Source organism: Urocitellus parryii, chromosome 6, assembly GCF_045843805.1.
Source record: "Urocitellus parryii isolate mUroPar1 chromosome 6, mUroPar1.hap1, whole genome shotgun sequence".
NCBI classification, from domain to species: domain Eukaryota; kingdom Metazoa; phylum Chordata; class Mammalia; order Rodentia; family Sciuridae; genus Urocitellus; species Urocitellus parryii.
Genome location: NC_135536.1, coordinates 79313093 through 79332795, shown reverse-complemented (window position 1 = coordinate 79332795; position 19703 = coordinate 79313093). Strand labels below are relative to the sequence as shown.

The 19703-nt window shown below is 35.7% G+C and overlaps 2 protein-coding genes across 2 annotated transcripts; both read right to left on the bottom strand.

The window, feature by feature from the left end:
- Positions 1-2816: 2816 nt before the first annotated feature.
- On the bottom strand, positions 2817-3743 carry LOC113199152 (olfactory receptor 11H4-like). The gene has a single exon (XM_026412035.2). It carries the CDS (start codon positions 3741-3743, stop codon positions 2817-2819), a length of 927 nt encoding a protein of 308 aa, XP_026267820.2.
- An 11638-nt stretch (positions 3744-15381) lies between these two features.
- Positions 15382-16329, bottom strand: LOC113199133 (olfactory receptor 11G2-like). The gene has a single exon (XM_026412021.2). It carries the CDS (start codon positions 16315-16317, stop codon positions 15382-15384), a length of 936 nt encoding a protein of 311 aa, XP_026267806.2. The 5' UTR covers positions 16318-16329.
- Positions 16330-19703: the final 3374 nt, after the last annotated feature.

The following is a 19703-nucleotide window of genomic DNA, read 5'->3' as shown; positions in this document are numbered from 1 at the left end:
CACTGGTCTGGGCAATGATTTTTAAAATATAACTTCATGGGCTGGGGATATAGCTCAGTTGGGTATAGTGCCTACCTCACATGCACAAGGCTCTGAGTTCAATCCCCAGCACAACACACACACACACACACACACACACACACACACACACACACGAGTAACTATAACCTCCAAAGCTCAGAAAACAAAACAAAAATAGATAATTAGATATAATTCAGCTCCAACAAAGAATGATTGAATTTGTTCAAATAAGAGGATATTTCTTTAAAAGTAATAATCCTCTTTTTTTCCACATTTAAGTTTTTTAAAAATTATCACTTTTCCTTTTGGATATTTAAAAAAAATGTTTCCTTTCAGACCAGAAAAACCTGATTATTTGGATTGTGATTTTAGCTCTTTAAACATGCACTAAATTTAGGGAAAAAAGAAAAGAACTTGATGGCATTACATAACAATAAAAATCTTTTTCACAGTGAAAGAAACAACCAACAGAATGAAGATTTAACCTATGAAGAGAAAATATTCACAATCCATACATCTAATAAGGTTAATATCCAAAAATATAAGGAACTCAAGCAACTAAATGAAAGAAAACAAACAATCCAATTAAAAAATGAAAAGGTATCTGAGGAGACTTTTCTCTAAAGAAAACATACACATTACCAACAAATATATGGAAAAACACTCAACATCTATAATTATTAGAACCACAGTGATATTTCACCTTATATCTGTAAGAATGTCTATTATCAAAAAAGACATAAGATAAGCATTGGCAAATATATCAAGAAAATGGAATCCTTGCTCATTGGGCGTTGAATTAACACAACCTTTGTGGAAAAATGTATGGAAGTTCTTCAGAAAACCAAAATTAGAGTTACTGTATGATCCAGCAGTCTCATTTCTGGGTACATATACAAAAGATTATAATAAGTATGTTGAAGATACATTCCCAAATCCATTGCAGCATAATTTGTAATAGTCTTTTTATAGAATCGACTTAGATGTCTGTCAACAGATGAATGGATAAAGAAAAGGTGGGAAATGTACACAAAGGATTACCATGCAGTCTTAAAATGCAGTAGTTTCTTTTTATTTGTGATAATATAGAAGGAACTGAAAAACATGCTAGGTCCAATAAAGCACAGAACAAATACTGCATATTCTCACCTGTGTGTGGAATCTAAAATATTGAAACTCAAAGAAGCAGAGAGTACAATGGTAGTTATCAAGGACTAAGAGGATGGAGAAGGAATGGGCAGATGATGGTCAAACGGTACAGAGCCTTAATTAGATAGGAGCAAGCAGTGTTTTCTTTTTTGAGACATACTGCAGTGTAGTGAGTATAGTAATAATGTACCAAACATTTCAAAATTGCTAAAACGATATTTTTTTTATTTATTTTTATTTTTTGGGTATTGGGGATTGAACTCAGGGGCACTCAAACACTGAGCCACATCCCCAGTCCTATTTTGTATTTCACTTAGAGTAAGAGGATAAATTTCAAATGTGCTCACCACAAAAATAAGTATTTAAAATGACGGATATTTTAATTAGCTCAATTTAAATATTCAACATTGTATTCATGAATCATAGTATCAGTTTGTATCCCATAAATACATACAACAATAATTGAAAAAAGTTCTTACTATGATTCAAAAAGTCCTACAAAACTTGACCACCTGTCCACTTTGTAACTTCTGTTCAATACACCCCTCCTCTTAATCTTTATATTTAGGCAAACCAACTTCCTTGCTGATGCCTGAACAAAATCCTGCCTCAGGATCTTAAGGGACACTTGCTTCCCTCTGCTTGGCATGCTGTCTTTTCAGCTGTCTACATGGCTCTCTCCATGGTGTCCTTTATCCTTTTGCTTAAATGTTATCTTCTCAGGGTACCCTTTCCTGATCATTCTATTCAACATTTCTGCTCTTTCTCCCACATTTCCTGTTCTCTTTCCCCTTTCTGCAAAGCACTTAGAACTCTCTGATATGCTATATATTTTACTTACATTTTTATTAGCCATCTATCCTCTAGTAGAATGTAAACTCCATTAGGTAGTGTTTTTTTTTTGACCATTTGTTTTCATAACATATCTTTAGTCTCTCTAGAAAAACACTTAGAACATAGTAGGTACTCGATTATTATTTATTGAATCACCATTACACATAAAGCCACTTTCAAAAGCATGAAACTTTCAGCCTTTCCTAGACTGGAAGCCTATCTACCATAAAGAGGCAAGGGACAAGAAAATTGTTAAATCCTTTAGCTCTGCATCTATTAGGCACTCAATTTTGATTCCTTATTTACTTTTTTTTTTTTTGTACCAGAGATTGAACCCAGTGGCACTTAACCACTGAGCCACATCTCTAGCCCATTCCTCCTTTTTTATGTTTTATTCTGAGATAGGGTCTTGCTAAGTTGTTTAGAAGGTATTGGCTGTCTTAAGATATGCCATAAGTATACCAATGATGATTCAGCTAGGGCTACTGCCCTCTACCTTTTGCCACAAACCCTTAATAATCAAAACTAAAACAATATAAGAAAGATGGATAAAATGTCCTCATATATCATCTGCTGCAGTTACCCAACTTGAAAATGTGGTTGTTACATCTGGAATGTAATAAGACTCCAATGTGGTTTAGCTCTGTCAGGTTAGTTGTGGAGTAAAACAATGAGGGACTCTTCTGAGAAGACATCTTCTTTAAAAAAGTGTGTATTGAGAAATGGTTGCACAAAATCAAGTCTTCTTAACTGATCTTTTGTGTCTGGTCAGTGGTTTGCTTGGCCTCACATAGATTGATTTTGCTTTATGCTTATTGTATCCTCAGGACTTTCTTCAGTGCAGCCTTCATCTCCTTGTTTCGTAAACTGTAAATCAGAGGGTTTAAGAAGGGAGTCACCACCGAATAAAACAAAGTCATGATCTTCTGCATTGCAGCTGGGTTATCGGCTGTGGGGCTCACATACATTGCCAGGAGGGCTCCAAAAAATAAACACACCACCGTCAGATGTGATCCGCAGGTAGAAAAGGCTTTCCGCCGGCCAGCTGCTGACGGGACTTTTAACACAGCTATCAGTAAAAGAGTGTAGGAGCCCAGGATGTACAGAAGGGTGAGGATGATAATGAGGGAGCTCAGGGTATAGAGGACAATCTCAGTGATAGGAGCTGGAGCACAAGACAGAGCTATCAGAGGGTCCATGTCACACATAAAGTGATCAATGATGTTGGATCCACAGAAAGACAATTGAGAGAGTTGCACAGTGGAGACAGAGTAACTGAGGAACCCGAACACCCAGCACAGAGAAATCAAAATATAGCACAGGCGTGGGGTCATGATGGTTGGGTAGTGCAATGGACGGCAAATAGCCAGGTAGCGATCATATGCCATGATGCAGAGGAAGTATGTTTCGGTTGTACCCAGGGAAGTAAAAAAGTAGAACTGGAGGAAACAGCCAACAAAAGAGATGGATTTTGTTTCTGAGAGGAAATTGACCAACATATTGGGCACAGTGGAAGTGATGTAGCAGATTTCAAGGAAAGCAAAGTTTGCTAGCAGAATGTACATTGGGGTATGGAGCCGTCTGTCCAGGCTCACTGCGTAGACGATGGTCCCATTTCCCATTATGGTAAATACATAGACCCCAAAGAACAGCGAAAAGAGGAAACTCTGCATCTCCTGGCATCCAGGGAAGCCGAGGAGGACAAACGTGGTCACAGTGCTTGTCTTTGAATTATTCATGAATCCAAGAGCTGCAGAGAAGATCAAAAACACCATTATACCATCTTGGAGGAAACCTATCATCAAGGTGCATCTGTTGGCTTTTTGGCAATTACTTTGGAATAATGCCTCCATTGTTTCCTAGCTCTTATTTAAAAGCAACCAATTAATTAACTTTCCCAATGAACCCAAATTTCAGTAAGTCTAGATTCATAACAATAGTATCTTTATATTATTTGGGGTTTTGTTTTCAATGAATAAGATTTAAAAGGATCCCTTCTTCCCTCTGAAATTTTGAAAACTCAGAAGTACATGAAAGGCTGAAGAGTGCTTCCAGTTTGCGAGCCCCCCTGGTTAATTTCCAATTAATTGTAGATGGACACATAATATCTTTGTTTATTAATTTATTTTTTTATGTGGTGCTGAAGTTTGAACCCAATGCCTCACACCTACAAGGCAAGCGCTCTACCACTGAGCCACATCCCCAGCCCCAACACATTTATTTTTATAAACAGCAGTGGATTGGAATAACTACTTTTTGGGGGGACATCTCTCCACATGTGGAAGGTACTTGGTATAATTCTTAGGTACTCAAGGGCTGTGAATGTCCATTACATACTCTGAGTGGTTCATATCAGAATCATTTTCTTTTACAGTATATTAATAACCTGTAAGTCTCAACACAGAAACTAGGCGGAAGGTCAGAACAATATTCTGCTGGAGAGTATGGAGTTACTAGTTACCTTAGAATATGCCTTCATACTTTTATTTTAAGCTAATTTATCAATAGAATCTCTATTACCTTTAAATAAATAGCAGCATTTTATATCATTTTACCATGAATGTTTCATTAAGATAAATGACTGGTTTCAAAATAATATTGTTCCACTACAAAGATTCAATCCTATGCTATCTACATGTTACAGATGACAGTTCTGTTATTTGACTGCTATTCCAACTGCTGCAGGAAATTTGGAATCTGTATAAATTTGTAAGGTCAGTTATTAGAAGTCCAATGGACAAATAAGCAAACATAACAGAGCTCTAAATGTTACTAAAGATTGCTGAACAGAAATGATATTTTCTTTCACTTTGATGTTACTATATATATATATATATATTTAATAGACATATAAAATATTCAATAAACCTCAATAAACAAGGACATGTATTAACATCACATTATTCAGCACATTTCAAATAATTTAAAATGCTACCCATGTTTTGTTATTAAATGTATTAATGTTACAATGTTAAAAATTACTTAAAATAAAATTTTATAATTAATATTAAAATATATATATACAAATAAAAAATAAATTTTAACTCTACTGCATTCATCTTTTCTTTGAAAGTTAAAATGGTTTTTAAAAATGCATTGCTTTATAACAGGCTTTTAAACATATTATAATATTTTAGTTTTTTTATATTTTGAAAATATATCTCTATATGATCAATTCAATAGCTGCATTGCCTTCTAGACTACAGATTTAATCCACACCTGAGATTGTTGCTGATGTTTTCTGTCACAATCACCACTATAATTAGCATTCTTCCATATACACCATAGTACATTTGACTCATAAAGTGAGCTTACAGTGATTTAAAAAAATTAGTAATTAGAGCAATGAATATGGAGTGCTTTTGTTTTTAGAGATAAAGACTTTGGCCATTTTTTGGATGTCTACTATATATTGAAGTAATCAAGGCAAAACCAGATTACATATAAGATAAATTCCATTTAATAATTCCATAGCATATTATGTATTTATTTACTGGTACATATATGCTATAATGATCAAATCATGGGTTTATGTGTTTCCATTTGGATTGAAAACTTCCATAATTTGTAAGTAATGTACTTATTTTGATATTCTCAGATGACTCAGTTTTTGGTGCACAGTAGGTACTTGAATAAATTAATGGTTGAAGAAATTACAAATTTGTTAATCCTCTAACAAAACACTCATTTATTCAATTTATGAATGTCACTGAGTCCCCAATCTAAACATCACTAGGCAGAGTCTTGTGTGACTCTGACCAAATTTACAAATTTAGCTATATTTAGCATTATTTTTGGCTTATTTATTATTATATTTGGCTTATTTCCCATTAATCTCAACTTGTCTTGTATCCCTCTCTAGTCATGTATTCTCCTAGGTTTTCAAACCTATAATCACCATTTTGCTCAGAAGTTCCTATTGTGTCTTTTCTTTGTAAGATCTCCTCCTTCTTTATATTAGATTCTTGGTGAATGGTTACACTTTCCTTCACCAATCCATTTAGCATTTGCTAAAGCCAGAGACCAGAAAGTCATTCAGGGTACCTTCTTAATTCTGTCACCTCTCATATACAATCAGTCACCAAATCTTGTTGATTTTTCCTCTCAAAATATTTCAAATCAGACCAGGAAAGGTGGCACTTGCCTATAATCATAGTGGTTCAGGAGACTGAGGCAGGTGGATTACAAGTTCAAAGCCAGCCTCAGTAACTTAGTGAGGCCCTAAGCAACTCAACAAGAACTTGTTTCAAAATAAAAAGTCTGAGAATGTGATTCAATGGTTAAGCACCCTGAGTTTCATCTCTAGTACAAAAAAAAAAAAAAAAAAACAGAGAGAGAGAAAAAAGAAATGAAAAAGATTTTGAATCTGATCTGAGCATATAGGAGATCTTTGTGAATGCTGGAGATTGTAATGTAAATATTTGATAGTCCAATCATGGAATGGAATAGCTACAAATATGACCCAGAAAGAAAAATGGATTTCTCCTAAGGAAGGACTAGAAATGTTGCTTTAGAAGAAAAGGATACAGCTGATGAGAAAGGAAGAGTTTCAATGTATTACACACCAAAGCTACAGGCAGCACTCTTGAGTGACTCAGATTTATCTTACTGACCTTCTTGTATACTCTGAAACTTAGAAACTGTGTGTTTCTAAGTTTGGTCTGATACAAAGGGAAAATATATAAAAACATAATAATGTTAATAATGTAAGATGCAGAAAACAAACAAAGAAAGGGTGTTACATTACCTGGGATGTGCATAAAAGTCATGGGAATAAGTTATATTTTATAATTGGGGAATTATAGAAAGTGAGTTATTAAGCACACCATCAAACAATCTAATACCAAATTATGTAATTTATCTGAACAATATGGCATTCTTTTGTGAATCATTAGGCTAGAAAGTTAAGGAAGTGTTTAATTGAGGGAGATCTGAGTAGTTGGGCATTAAAGTCAAAGGTTCATTATAACATAATTTATTATGATGATACTGAAGATGTTGAGGATGAAGTCACATAGCTAGAAACCCACAAAAGTTTGCAAAATATGTTAATAATACAAAGGGATTCACTGGAGTTAGCATAAACGTTAGAAAAAAAATCCAGGGGTGTTTAGACAGGGAGAAAAGTTACTTACCTTTCAAGACAGGCCTAAATGAGGATGGATCTGAGAATAAACACCAAGTCTGTTTCTTCCCAAGGATGCCTCTTTTTCCTTTGCATGGGATCCAGACCCAGGCCTGACTTCAAGAGTCCTTGGATACACAAAGTTAACTGTCAAAACTCCTTTTCTCTTTTCTGAAGTTCTCAAAAGAAACAGGGTGACAGCTACTTCTGTTGGGCCATATAAACATCCCAGGGAAGGAGCACAGTTTTACAATCAGCCCTTGAGTTTGTGGACAATAATTGATTTATATTTTTATCAAGGTCTATACAGGTGGACCTTCATTTACAATGATACCACTTACAATTTTCTACTTCATGATGGCACAAAAGTGGTAAGCATACAGTAGAAACTGTACTTTGAATTTTTTCTTTTCCTGGGCTAGTGATAGGCAGCAGGATACACACTTAAGATGCTGGGTAGTGGCAGTGAGTGATCATAATGGGAAACAACCCATGCTCCACAGTGTACTGTGTTGCTAAGCTATGATCTTTGGTAGGTTAGGTGCATTTAATGCATTTTTGACAAGATATTTTCAGCTTACAATGGTTTATTAGTAAATAACCCCACAGTAATTTGAGGAGCATCTGTCTAAGAGACCTCAATCACCTCCAGCTACCCAGACCTTCACTTGTTTTACCCAGCCAGAAAAGTTCAACAGGTGAATTTTATACATTAGTTACTTTTGCTGCAGGGTGGCTGAAATCCGGGTGGTTATAAACTTCATGAAGAGATTTCAGAAAGGGGGTGCAGCCGAGTGAAGGAAAAGGGAGTTGTTGGGACTCTCAAGGGTGCAATTAAGGTTTTTATCTTAGATGTTATTTTGATGTCTTCTGCCTTCCCTGGGGCTGGCTTATGATACCCTCAAGAGTGCTTGGTGCAGTAGCCTTTCTTCCCTCCACAGTGTTCATATAGTTTAGGGTAAATTGGACCCCAGAGCAAAGGCAGGAAGAATGTTCTAAAAGGCAATGATGAGACATCTGAATTCTAGAGAACTATTTATTTTCAGGAAAATCTTTTCATTGTGAAATGTAGAGTTCATAGTGTCCATTGTTTATACTCTTTCCACACATTTAAACATCTGTAAAATTTTTGCTTTCAATTTTTATTATTAAACTATTTGTGTTTTATTTGTCTTACCTGTTCTTTGGTCTTATTCCTTCTTTTTTGTCTGTTTTATATGTATTTTTTTTAGCTGTAGGTGGACACAATATCTTTATTTTATTTATATGTGGTGCTTAGGATCAAATCCAGTAGCCCATATGTGCTAGGTGAGTGCTCCACCACTAGCCACAACCCCAGACCCCCTTGTCTTTTTTTGTATTATTCAAATATTTTCATTATTGTGTTCTCCCCTATTAGCTCTTTTGTTGATTCTAATTTTTTTGTTTTGGTAAAGTATAACCACAATATAATATATAGTAATATAAAAATACCACTTTAACCATTTCTGAGTGTGCAGTTCAGTAACATTAAGTATATTCACATTGTTATGCAACCATCACCACTGTCCATCTCTGGAAATTTTTCATGATTCCAAACTGAAATTCTGTACTCATTAAAAAATAACTCCCAGTTACAGTCTCTTCCAGTTCCTGGCAATCACCCATCATTCTACTTTGTGTCTCCATAAGTTGCTCTCATAAGTAGAATTACACATTATTTGTCCTGGCTTATTTAATCTAGCATAATGTCTTCAAGGTTCAAGCTCACAGCATGTGTAACATTTTTTATTGAAAAGTAATAGCCATGAAAATGGCTGAGAGGTGGAATCTAATTGTGATTCTGGTTTGCATTTCCTAAATGATTAGTAATATTATGCATGTTGGCATGTGCTTATTAAGAATTTGTATATCTTTCTTTTTAGGCATGCCTGTTTAAGTCCTTTGTTCATTAAAAAAAGTGTGTCATTGTTGAGTTGGAGGAGTTCTTCATATGTTTGGGATATTAATCCCTTATCAGATCTGTGGTTTGTAATTATTTTCTCTTCTTCCATGGGTTGATTTTTCTTTTTGTTTATAGTGTTATTTGGTATATAAAAGTTCTTAATCCTGATATCCAATTTACCTATTTTTTTCTTTGGTTCCCAGGCCTTTTGTGCCATATCCAAGAAATCATTGCCAAAATCAATATCATAAAACTTTCCACCTATGTTTTCTTCTCAGAGTTCTGTTAGTCTTATGTTTAAGTCTTATGAGTCATGAGCTAATTTTTATATGTAACTTTAGGTTACACTCCAGCTTCATTATTTATCATGTAGATATTCAGCACCATTAAATTAGAAGACTGCCCTCCCCATCATTTGGATTTTTTAAAGTTCGAAGTCTCCTGAGACTCAAGGCAAATGCTCAGCATGAGCCCTTGTAAAAATCAAAAGCAAGTTATATATATATATTCAATATATAATAGCACAGAATAAACATTTCCGTTCCACAAGGGAGAAGTAGAAACAGAAAGAATGGATGGGACCAAAGCAAGACTGAAATCCTGCTTGGCAAACAAGTTCTGTAACTCCACATTCAGCATCTGGGAATATGGCAATCTGATGTTCTCTCCAAAGGGCTTTTGTAGCTCCTCCTGGATGGTCTTGCTGGTTGCAGCCCATATAGCTTGTTTCTGCTCAATTCCTGCAACTTTCCTTGGCTGATACCTCAAATATTGGCATCTCTTTATCTCGTGGGTCTTTACTGCAGCTTCAGCTTCCTCCACACATCTTCATGTATCACACTCTCAGGGGTAGCCCACAGGGACTCTGACCCTGTGGCATTTTGCTTGGCCTCCCAGACATTCCTTTGAAATCTTGGTGGAAGCCTCAGTGATCACCTCACTCCAGCATCCTGCAATCCTGTAGAACAGTATCACGGGGTTGATACCAAAGACTCCCATCATTTTTGAGAAGTAGCCAAGCCTCCAGGAACTAATGCTGCAGCAGCCTCTGAGTGCCTGGGTGGCTAAGCATGGTGAAGCAACTTCCTAGGCACCCTTCTGTGCAAACAGTGTGCCCCACTGTTTTCTTCTCAAAGGAGTTTTTACTTTTATATCTTGAAACTGAGATGGGTATGATCTTGCCAATTTCTGAGGTGCTCTCAAACTGTCTTTCCTATTGTTACTGGGTAAAGTACTTAGCATTTCTTTAGTGGCTATAATCTCTTTAACAACCACAATTTCCTTAGCTCCAGTTTTACTTGCAATTTTCTGGCCAAATTTCAAAATTTTCGAATCTTTTTGCTCTGTTTTCTACTCCCTATTTTCAAAATTAACTTGGCTAAAAGCTGCTGGCAATACCCATGACACCTCCTGAATGTTGTGCTGCCTTGAAATTTCCTCCATTAGATAATTAGTCCATTACCTTTAAATTCCACCTCACAGAAAGACTAAGGACATGGGCAAAATGTAGACAACTTCTTTGTCACAACATAATATGAATAGCCTCTAGTTCAGTTTTCAATAGAATTCTTCTCCTCTGAAACTTCTGCAGTCCTATTGGCATTCTGGTCTGATGAGCTCCCACCAGAATCTCCCATTAAGCTCTGCTTATGGCCTTGTAAATTTTTCAGTTTGTGTCTCTAAACCTTTCAAGAGGTCTCTTATTCATCTCCAGTAAAACAGCTCTAAAGGCTTCAGACCATGATCAGGTTAGTCATAGCAATGACCCCACTTCTTGGTACCAATTTCTGTTTTAGTTAGCTTATGCATTGCTGTGACCACAAGACAAGAACAACATAGAGCAGGACAGTTTATTTTAGCTCATGATTTCAAATGTTTAGTTCGTGAAGGGCGGACTTCATAACTCTGGGGCCAAGGTCAGGTTGAATATCATGGCAGAAGGGCTTGGCACAGGAAAGCATCTGAGGACATAGTAACAAAGAAGCAGAGCTCCTCCTTTTTTTCTTTTGTTGTTCTTTTTAGTTATACATGGAAATAGAATGTATTTTGATATATCATACATATATGGAGTATAAATTCCCATTCTTGTAGTTGTACATGATGTGAAGTTACACTGGTTGTGTATTCATATATGAACATAGAAAATTTATGATCTACTCATTCTACTGTCTTTCCCATTCCCATCCCTCCTTCCTTCCCCCCATCCTCCCTGTCCAATCTGTAGAACCTCCACTCTTCCCTCCCCCCTGCCTATTGTGAGTCAGCATCTACATATCAGAGAGAACATTCAGCCTTTGTTTTTTTTGGGATTGACTTTTTTTACTTAGCGTGATAGTCTCTAGTTCTATCCATTCACTGGAAAATGCCATATTTTCATTCTTCTTTAAGGTTGAGTAATATTCCATTGTTATATGTACCACATTTTCTTTATCAATTCCTCTATTGAAGGGCACCTAGGTTGGTTCCATAGCTTAGCTATTGTGAATTGAGCTGCTGTGGACATTGATGTGTCTGAGTCACTATATCATGCTCATTTTAAGTTCTTTGGGTATAAGCAGAAAAGTGGGATAACTGGGTCAGATGGTGGTTCCATTCCAATTTTCTGAGGAATTTCCATACTGCTTTCCAGAGTGGTTGCACCAGTTTGCAGTCCCACTAGTAAAGTATGAGTGTACCTTTTCCCCCACATCCTTGTCAACATTTATTATTACTCATATTATTGATGTTTGCCATTCTGTCTAGAATGAGATGGAATCTCAGTGTAGTTTTAATGTAGCATTTCTCTAATAGCTAGTGATGTTGAACACTGTTTTATATATTTGTTGTCTATTTGTATTTCTTCTTCTGTGAAGTGTCTGTTTAGTACCTTTGCCCATTTATTGATTGGTTTATTTTATTTTATTTTTTTGGTGTTAAGTTTTTTGTGTTCTTTATATATCCTGGAGATTAGTGCTATATCTGAGGTGCAAGTAGCAACGATTTTCTCCCATTCTGTAGGCTTTATCTTTACTTTCTTGATTGTTTCCTTTGCTGTGAAGAAGATTTTTAGTTTGAATCCATCCCATCTATTGATTCTTGATTTTACTTATTGTGCTTTAGGAGTCTTGTTGAGGAATTTGGTTCCAAAGTCAACATGATGGAGTTTTGGGCCTAGTTTTTCTCCTAGTAGGTGCAGGGTCTCTGGTCTAATGCCTAGGTACTTGATTCACTTAGAATTGAGTTTTGTGCAGGGTGAGAGATGTGGGCCTAATTTTATTTTATTACATATGGATTTTCAGTTTTCCCAGCAGCATTTGTTGAACAGGCTATCTTTTCTCCAATGTATATTTTTGGTTCCTTGATCTAGTATGAGATAATTGTATTTATGTGGGTTTGTTTTTGTGCCTTCTGTTCCATTAGTCTTCATGTCTGTTTTGGTGCCAATACCATGCTATTTTTTTCACTATAGCTCTGTGCTATAATTTAAGATCTGATATTGTGATGCCTCTTGCTTAACTTTTTTTTTTTTTTTTTTTTTTTGCCAAGGATTGCTTTGGCTATTCTGGACCTCTTATTTTTCCAAATGAATTTCATGACTGCTTTCTCTATTTCCTTAAAGAACATCATCAGAACCTTAATCAGAATTGAGTCAAATTTGCATAATGCTTTTGTCTCCCTTGTTCTTTAAATACCAAATTCTCCTTGCCTAAAGTAATTCAAGTTATCAATTCTTTTGGTCTGCATCTCCTTGGATATCAAACATGTTTAGGTGACAGGTAGCTGCAATATATTACTGCTTCCTTTGCTTTTTTTCACTTAATATATCTTGAAGATATTACAAATGGAACTGTTTCATATTTTATAAAATTGAAGATATGGTATTCCATTGTATGACTGACCATAACTTATTTAACTAGTCCTCTTTTAATGGGAACTGAAGCTTTTTCAACAATTTACTTTTACAACAGTGCTACAACAAATATTCTTGTTTTTTGTCATTTCTCACATGGATGAGAATATCAACAGGCTAAATATCCAAGAAATTGAATTGCTGAGTTAAAGTTACCTAGTCAATCCTATAGTTTGTAAAACTTATACTTCTCCTGCTAAGTGTGAGAGAACTCATTTCAGTACAATCAACCATACAGTGCATTATCAAACTTTTTGATCTTTGTCAGTCTGATAGGTTGAAATAAGACAACATTATAAGCTTTTTTGCCTTTATCTTTTTAATGAGTGCTCAGTCCATATGTTTAAGAATCTTTTTTGATACTGTTTATATATTTTTTGTTCATTTTCTTATTCAAATGTTGTTCTTTATGTGCATTAAGGAAGCAAAATTATTGTGATATGACCGGCAAATGAGTGAGAAGTACTAACAATAGAAATATAAGGTTAGTTACTAAGGTAAAGCAACTAAGGCTATTGAAAAGAGTGGTGGCCAGGTGATACACCAGCAGTCTTTTTATTTATGTGTCAATTTTTTTTCCATTCATTCAAGTTATTATACCACTATTACCAGGAAGAGTATCTGACACATAATAGGTAAACATATAAATACGTGAAAAGAACTAATAAAAAACAGTGTTAGAAAGGCAATTTTAATTTTTTATAATTAAAATTATTATCCTTGGCAAATCAATTCCTGATTCCCAATTTTCATTTTCTTCAACTGAAGAATAGGTATTAAAAGGTGAAGGCATTTCACTTGAGGTCTAGGAGGAAGTTTAGGGAGAACCTGTTCAAATTTCCGGTATAAATCCCAAGTAAATGTTTGTACTGATCTACTATTGTCAGGTGCCTCTCCTTAAAACAAATGGCCTAGATATGCTTCTGTGGTCCTGGTTTTACCTCCCAAGTTATGGTGAGCAACCTTTCTCCTTTTGCTTGCAGGGGAGGAGTCCTCAGGGATTTGGAGCTGGTTACAATGAAACTGAAAGCAGGTCCATAGCCCAGACAGGGTTAGGCCACCTCCATCTGTCCATCTATCTCTGATTTGTGGTTTTTGCACTTACTACAAGTAAGTGCATTTGAGAGCGAGTGAAGAAGTAAGAATTGTGGAATTTAGATATAAAAGACTTTCTGGTTATATTCATGACTGAGCAGCATGTATTAAACCAAAAGTAGTTGCCATCAAAAATAACTGTAAAATCTGGTCAAAATATATAATCAAGACTTCAGGGTCTAGAATTCCAAGGCAAATAGAAAAACAAGTGGGTAGAGTTCCACATTTGCCACATGTTTCCTCTTGAGGATATGTGACAGTTTTTCGAGGGGAAGACAGCCAGAGTCTCATTGGAGGGTTCTTCTGCCCAGAGGAATTTGAGCCACCTTAAAGAGCCACTCTAAATCTTAATATTACAAATAATTAAGCCACCTTAAGTATTAATATCTCAAATAATTAATAAATAATAAAACATAAACACTCAGAAATATATTTACAAAAGTGAAGCCCCTGATAGATCTAGTCCACATGTGTTCTTGAACTAGACAAAGACAAAATGGCTCTGGTGGTTTATTTAAGTGGCTACATCAAAGGCAGGGGTAAGGTTTCAAAGCAGAGGAGTCCTGCTTTGTGATGTCATATGGTCAGCAGATTGATTGACATCTTGGCAGGTTATGGGAGAGAAATAAAGGTTGGGGAGAGAGCAATAGTTTCTCTAAAACCAAAAGATCCAGAGAATTGAATTTGGAATGTGTAGCTGTCAAAGTAGTTGGGCCTTGAGATAGAAATCCTAGAGAGAATTGCAGAGAAGTAAGGCCGAAAACATGATATAATCTTCCTTCAAGGGCTTTTTGGATTTCTATGTTGTTTATATACAAAATGAGATTTCAAGAAATTTGGTAGAAGCTAGAGGTGAGAGTCTAAACAGCCAAGCAGTTTTGGGAGTCAGAGAGTTCAAGGAGTACAGAAATTGTGATCAAAACCTGCTAAGTTTGCAGCTGTATAAACAGTCCAGGCTTGTAGCTGAAACCCAGAAAAGCTATGTTCCTAGAGTAAGGGGAATAATTTAGGCATAAGACCTCAACTAGTTCATTTTATGAACACCTAAGAAGAATCCTTAAATGGGATCCAAACAATATGCTTCTACTCTATTTGTTATAAGGATTGGAATTACTATGTTCATTGCCTTAGTAATGTTTAAAATACAAAGTCTAGCATTTGGTAAAAAAAAAAATTAAGGCAGCTAAGCAACAGAATAAATGGTCAAGATTTATGGAACCATGCCATAGGGGTTACAGGTTTTGGTCAATATTAAGATGCATCTGAATAAATACAAAGTTTTAAAAAAATCTGTAAAAGTTAAATACAAGTTTATTGCTCAGGGGTGTTTTTCATTAATACTTTTTATGTTACTAGAAATTTCTGCAGAGCTTTTTTCATATCTTTGTTCCTAAGACTATATATCACAGGGTTAAGGAGTGGGGTCAGAACAGAATAAAACAGAGTCACAATCTTCTGCATCCCAGCTTCATGCTCAGATGTTGGGCTTCCGTACATGACCAGTACTGAGCCATAGAAGAGTGAGACCACAGCCACGTGAGACCCACAGGTGGAGAAGGCCTTTCTTTTTCCAGCTGCTGATGGGACCTTCAATACAGCTCTGAGGACAAGAATATAAGACCCCATGATGAAGAGAAAGGGGATAACAAGAGGCAGAGGACTTAAGGAGGAGAAGATAAGTTCTATTAAAAGAGCTCTTTTGCAAGTGAGTGCTAGAAGAGGACCTGGATCACAGAGGAAGTGGTCAATAGTTCTGGATCCACAGAAGGACATTTGGGAAATGATGATGATGGGAATCAAGAACCAGAGAAAACCAAGAATCCAGCAGCTGACCACAAGATTGGTGCAAAGATGTCTCGTCATAATGGTTGGATAGCGTAGGGGCCTGCAGATAGCAAGGTACCGATCAAATGCCATAACTGCCAGGAAGAAGCATTCTGCAGAGCCCAAGGAGAAGAAGAAATAGAACTGCAGGAAGCACCCAGTGAAGGAGATGACCTTGGTGTCAGACAGGAAGTTGGCCAACATGTTGGGGACTGTAGAGGTGACATACCAGATCTCTAGGAAGGAGAAGTTGGCCAGCAGGATATACATAGGGGTGTGGAGTCTCTGATCCCAGTGCACAGCACAGATGATGGAACCATTACCCATGAGGGTCAGGAGGTAGACAGTGGAGAAGAGCACGAAGAGGAAGATCTGCTTCTCCCTGGGTCCAGGGAAGCCCAAGAGAATGAAGCCAGTGATGGTGCTGGAGTTACTGGGTAAGCTGAAGGTTTTCATGTGTCTGTGAGCTGTAAAATCACACACAATTACCAAACAATAGTGCAAAGACAAATTAAAACCCAGATTTTTTTTTGTGTGTGTGTGCTGGGGATCGAACCCAGGGCCTTGTGCATGCAAGGCAAGACTCTACCTACTGAGCTGTATCCCCAGCCACCCCAAATATGTTTTTAAGTCATCTTCGCAATTGCAATTAACATTTATACAGCAGTAGGTAGATTTTTCCTCTATTCCTGAAATAATGTTCTGTTTGATTATAGATGTTGATCTGTGAAAGACACTAGAAGTCAATGAGTATCAGTGTATAGACACAGAAATTTCTTTGTTAGGAAATGTATGGAACATATGCAGTAAATAAAAATATAGTTTAATGAATTATTATAAACAAAACACCATTGTAACTACCACTGAGGTCAAGAAATAGCATATCACTTACACATGGATTCTCCCTTCATGCTTCATGTCAATCATTATCTCAGCCTCTCTGCTCTAGTTTTTTTAAAAATATATTTTTAAGCTGTAGATGGGCACAATAGCTTTATTTTATTTATTTACTTCAATTTTTTTTTGTGATGGTAGGGATTGAACCCAGGGCCTTGTACATGCAAGGTGAACACTCTACTGAGCTATATCCCCAGCCTTTATTTATTTATTTTTATGTGGTGCTAAGGATTGAATTCAGTACCTCACACATGCTAGGCAAGACTATTCTTTCCTTATGTTGGTTACTTCCTTGTTTTTCTGTATAATTTATAAACCAAGTATATATTCTTTTTCTTTCTTCTGGTGATGTCCTGCTGGGTACCTCTCTTCTTGGAAGTACTTTTTCTTTTTTTTTTAGAGTAGATGGTTATATAAAATCTGTTCCATTCATTCATTCCCAAGACAGACTATTTCAGGAGTAATAAAGAAAATGGTCCCCAGGCATGGTTTAGGAGAACACTTGAATGCAGGATGTAATTTACAGTTACTCTGGGAAATTCATCTTGATAAGCCCTGTGATCAACCCTGTGATTTAAACCAGGTATTTCCTTGTTGTACCTGCTGCTTTTCTCATATGCTTCTACCAAGAAAGAGTTCTTTGAGTTGGCTCACTCAGGAGCATCTTCCTGAGCAGTAAGAATCAAATAGCACTTTGCCATGGGCTTAATGTCAATTTACTTGGGAAGTTACTCTACTAGAATGATTGGGAATTAACTAAATGTTTGCACCTAGAAAATTCCCAATAAATGTTCATAAAATTAATGAATAACTGTACTCCCTCAATTCCCAGAGAGATACATCTATTTGGGGGCAAAGCTGATTCATATTGTATAGTGGTAGAAGAGGGGATCCTTGGGACAATTTGGAATCCCCCCTCCTTTTTTATGGAGATAGTAAAGTAGCTTGTTGATTCATGCTATTGGTAATGTACCTGACCAATTTCAGGAGTAGAGTTTCAAGTTGATTTTAGGAAGTAGCTGCCTCTCACTTAAGTTAAAACAGTTCTTCAGCTCTTGAGGGTAGGTGCAGCCAGGAGATAGAATCAGTCTTAATTTGTTGAAACAGATTTTTGATTTTGTGTGTTGGGAAAGTCTGAGTGGTTCTCATTCCATTTATACCGACTGTGGAACCTGTCATTATTGATCTAATGTTAAAGTTTAGCAGGCAACTTGAAGAAAAAAATGTTTTTTTGATCCTTCTCCCCACTACTGCTTGGGAGCACAAGACAGAATGACTCTGGGTAATTATACTTCTCATAGTGGCTTGCTTTATATTTTCTAGTTAAAAAACCCAACAACCTTTGTTACATAATCCTGTACTCAGTTCTTGATCTTTATTATTATAGTACTTTATAAATAAGACATGCAGTAGAAACATGAAAATATATAATTTTTGGTTGTCTGGAATATAGCATCAATTAATCAATCATAAAGTATCTTGAAAGATAGCATAGTTATCCAAGGAGTCTAACAATAATCTATTTTGAATGTTGAAAAACAGTAAGGCTTTCCTGAATAAATGGCACATAGTGATGAGAGAGACTGTTGATTATAGTGTATTTTTTTTGGAAGGGGACTAGCAAAATGATTAGTATTTTGGATCTTGTATAATGTTTAAAAAATTGTTCCTCTCCTACCCAGATATAGTTCTAGATTTTATCTGACTTCTATGAGAGTTGGACTCATGTGTTCAATAAAGTTTTCTAAGATGCTGCTGGTTCATGTCTTAATTTATATTACTTCAGTCCTTTTAATGCCTGAACTGTGAGAGGAATAGATCCTGGGCCTTGTACCACAGACTTACATTTTTTATGTCCTCTTTCAGTTCTGATTTTAAGGATATGTGATCAGGAACTGAGACTAGGTTCTAAACATTCATTTCCTTTGAAGATGAATTTAAATCATACATAAAAATATCTAATGTATTTTGCTGTGGGCTTTTCTGTTTTAGCATGAAAAATTTAAGAATATGTCCATATTTGAAGCAACTGTATAAGATAATGCTACTTTTTTGAATGGGGATATTAATGAATGTTGGATCTATGAGAATCTATTAACTGCCAATTAATGGAAGGAGTGATTCATGGGAACATTTACTATAAAAGATGTAGGTGACTTATGGATTTTAAGTTACATAAATTTAAAAAAATCCTTTTTTTAAGATCTATAGCTTTAGTAACACCGAAGGGAAAAAGTCACTGCTCAGTTCTTTGTAAATCAAGTTACTAATTACAATTAGACATTTTAAATTAAGGCATTTTCCAGGATGTCTCTAAAAGTTTATATTTTGAAATAATAACTTTGCTCATTATTTCAAATTTTTTTTTATGTACCAAATGATTTTGTTAATGTTCAAGAACGTCTTCCTTCTGGTTTTCCAACTGTCATCCTAATGGAAAACAAACTCCTCAAATAAAGAGCTCTAATGGTATAAATATTATTTATTTTATATTTTAAAATAAAAATTTAATAAAAATTATATTTTCAAATAAAAATATTTTTAAAATTATCCTTTTAAAAATTTTTTTTGCAGTACTGGGGATTGAGCCCAGGGCCTTATACATTCTTGGCAAATGCTCTACCACTGAGATGCATTCCCAGTACCAGTGGAGCCTATTATAAGGTTTCTTTTAATTATCCAATTCACTGGCAGGTCTTGCTGCTTCTATGACCAAAATATGACTCCTACACTTCTCTTTTTGTTTCCTACTGTTATGTCATAAATTCAGATTATCACTCTTTCCCCCTAATTCCTGCAGTAGCATCCTAGCAGAGATCCCCCTTCCTATTTTTGTTCCTCTACATTTTATGTTCCAAGTAGCAGTAGATTACTCTTTACAAACTGAGAAAACAGTTATGTTAGACCTTTGAATAAAACCCCTTTCTCTCAGAGTAATTCCTTGT

What these genes read in the sequence shown, in the direction of transcription:
- LOC113199152 (XM_026412035.2), bottom strand. Translation starts at nt 3,743, where the DNA reads ATGAATAATTCAAAGACAAGCACTGTGACCACGTTTGTCCTCCTCGGC.
- LOC113199133 (XM_026412021.2), bottom strand. Translation starts at nt 16,317, where the DNA reads ATGAAAACCTTCAGCTTACCCAGTAACTCCAGCACCATCACTGGCTTC.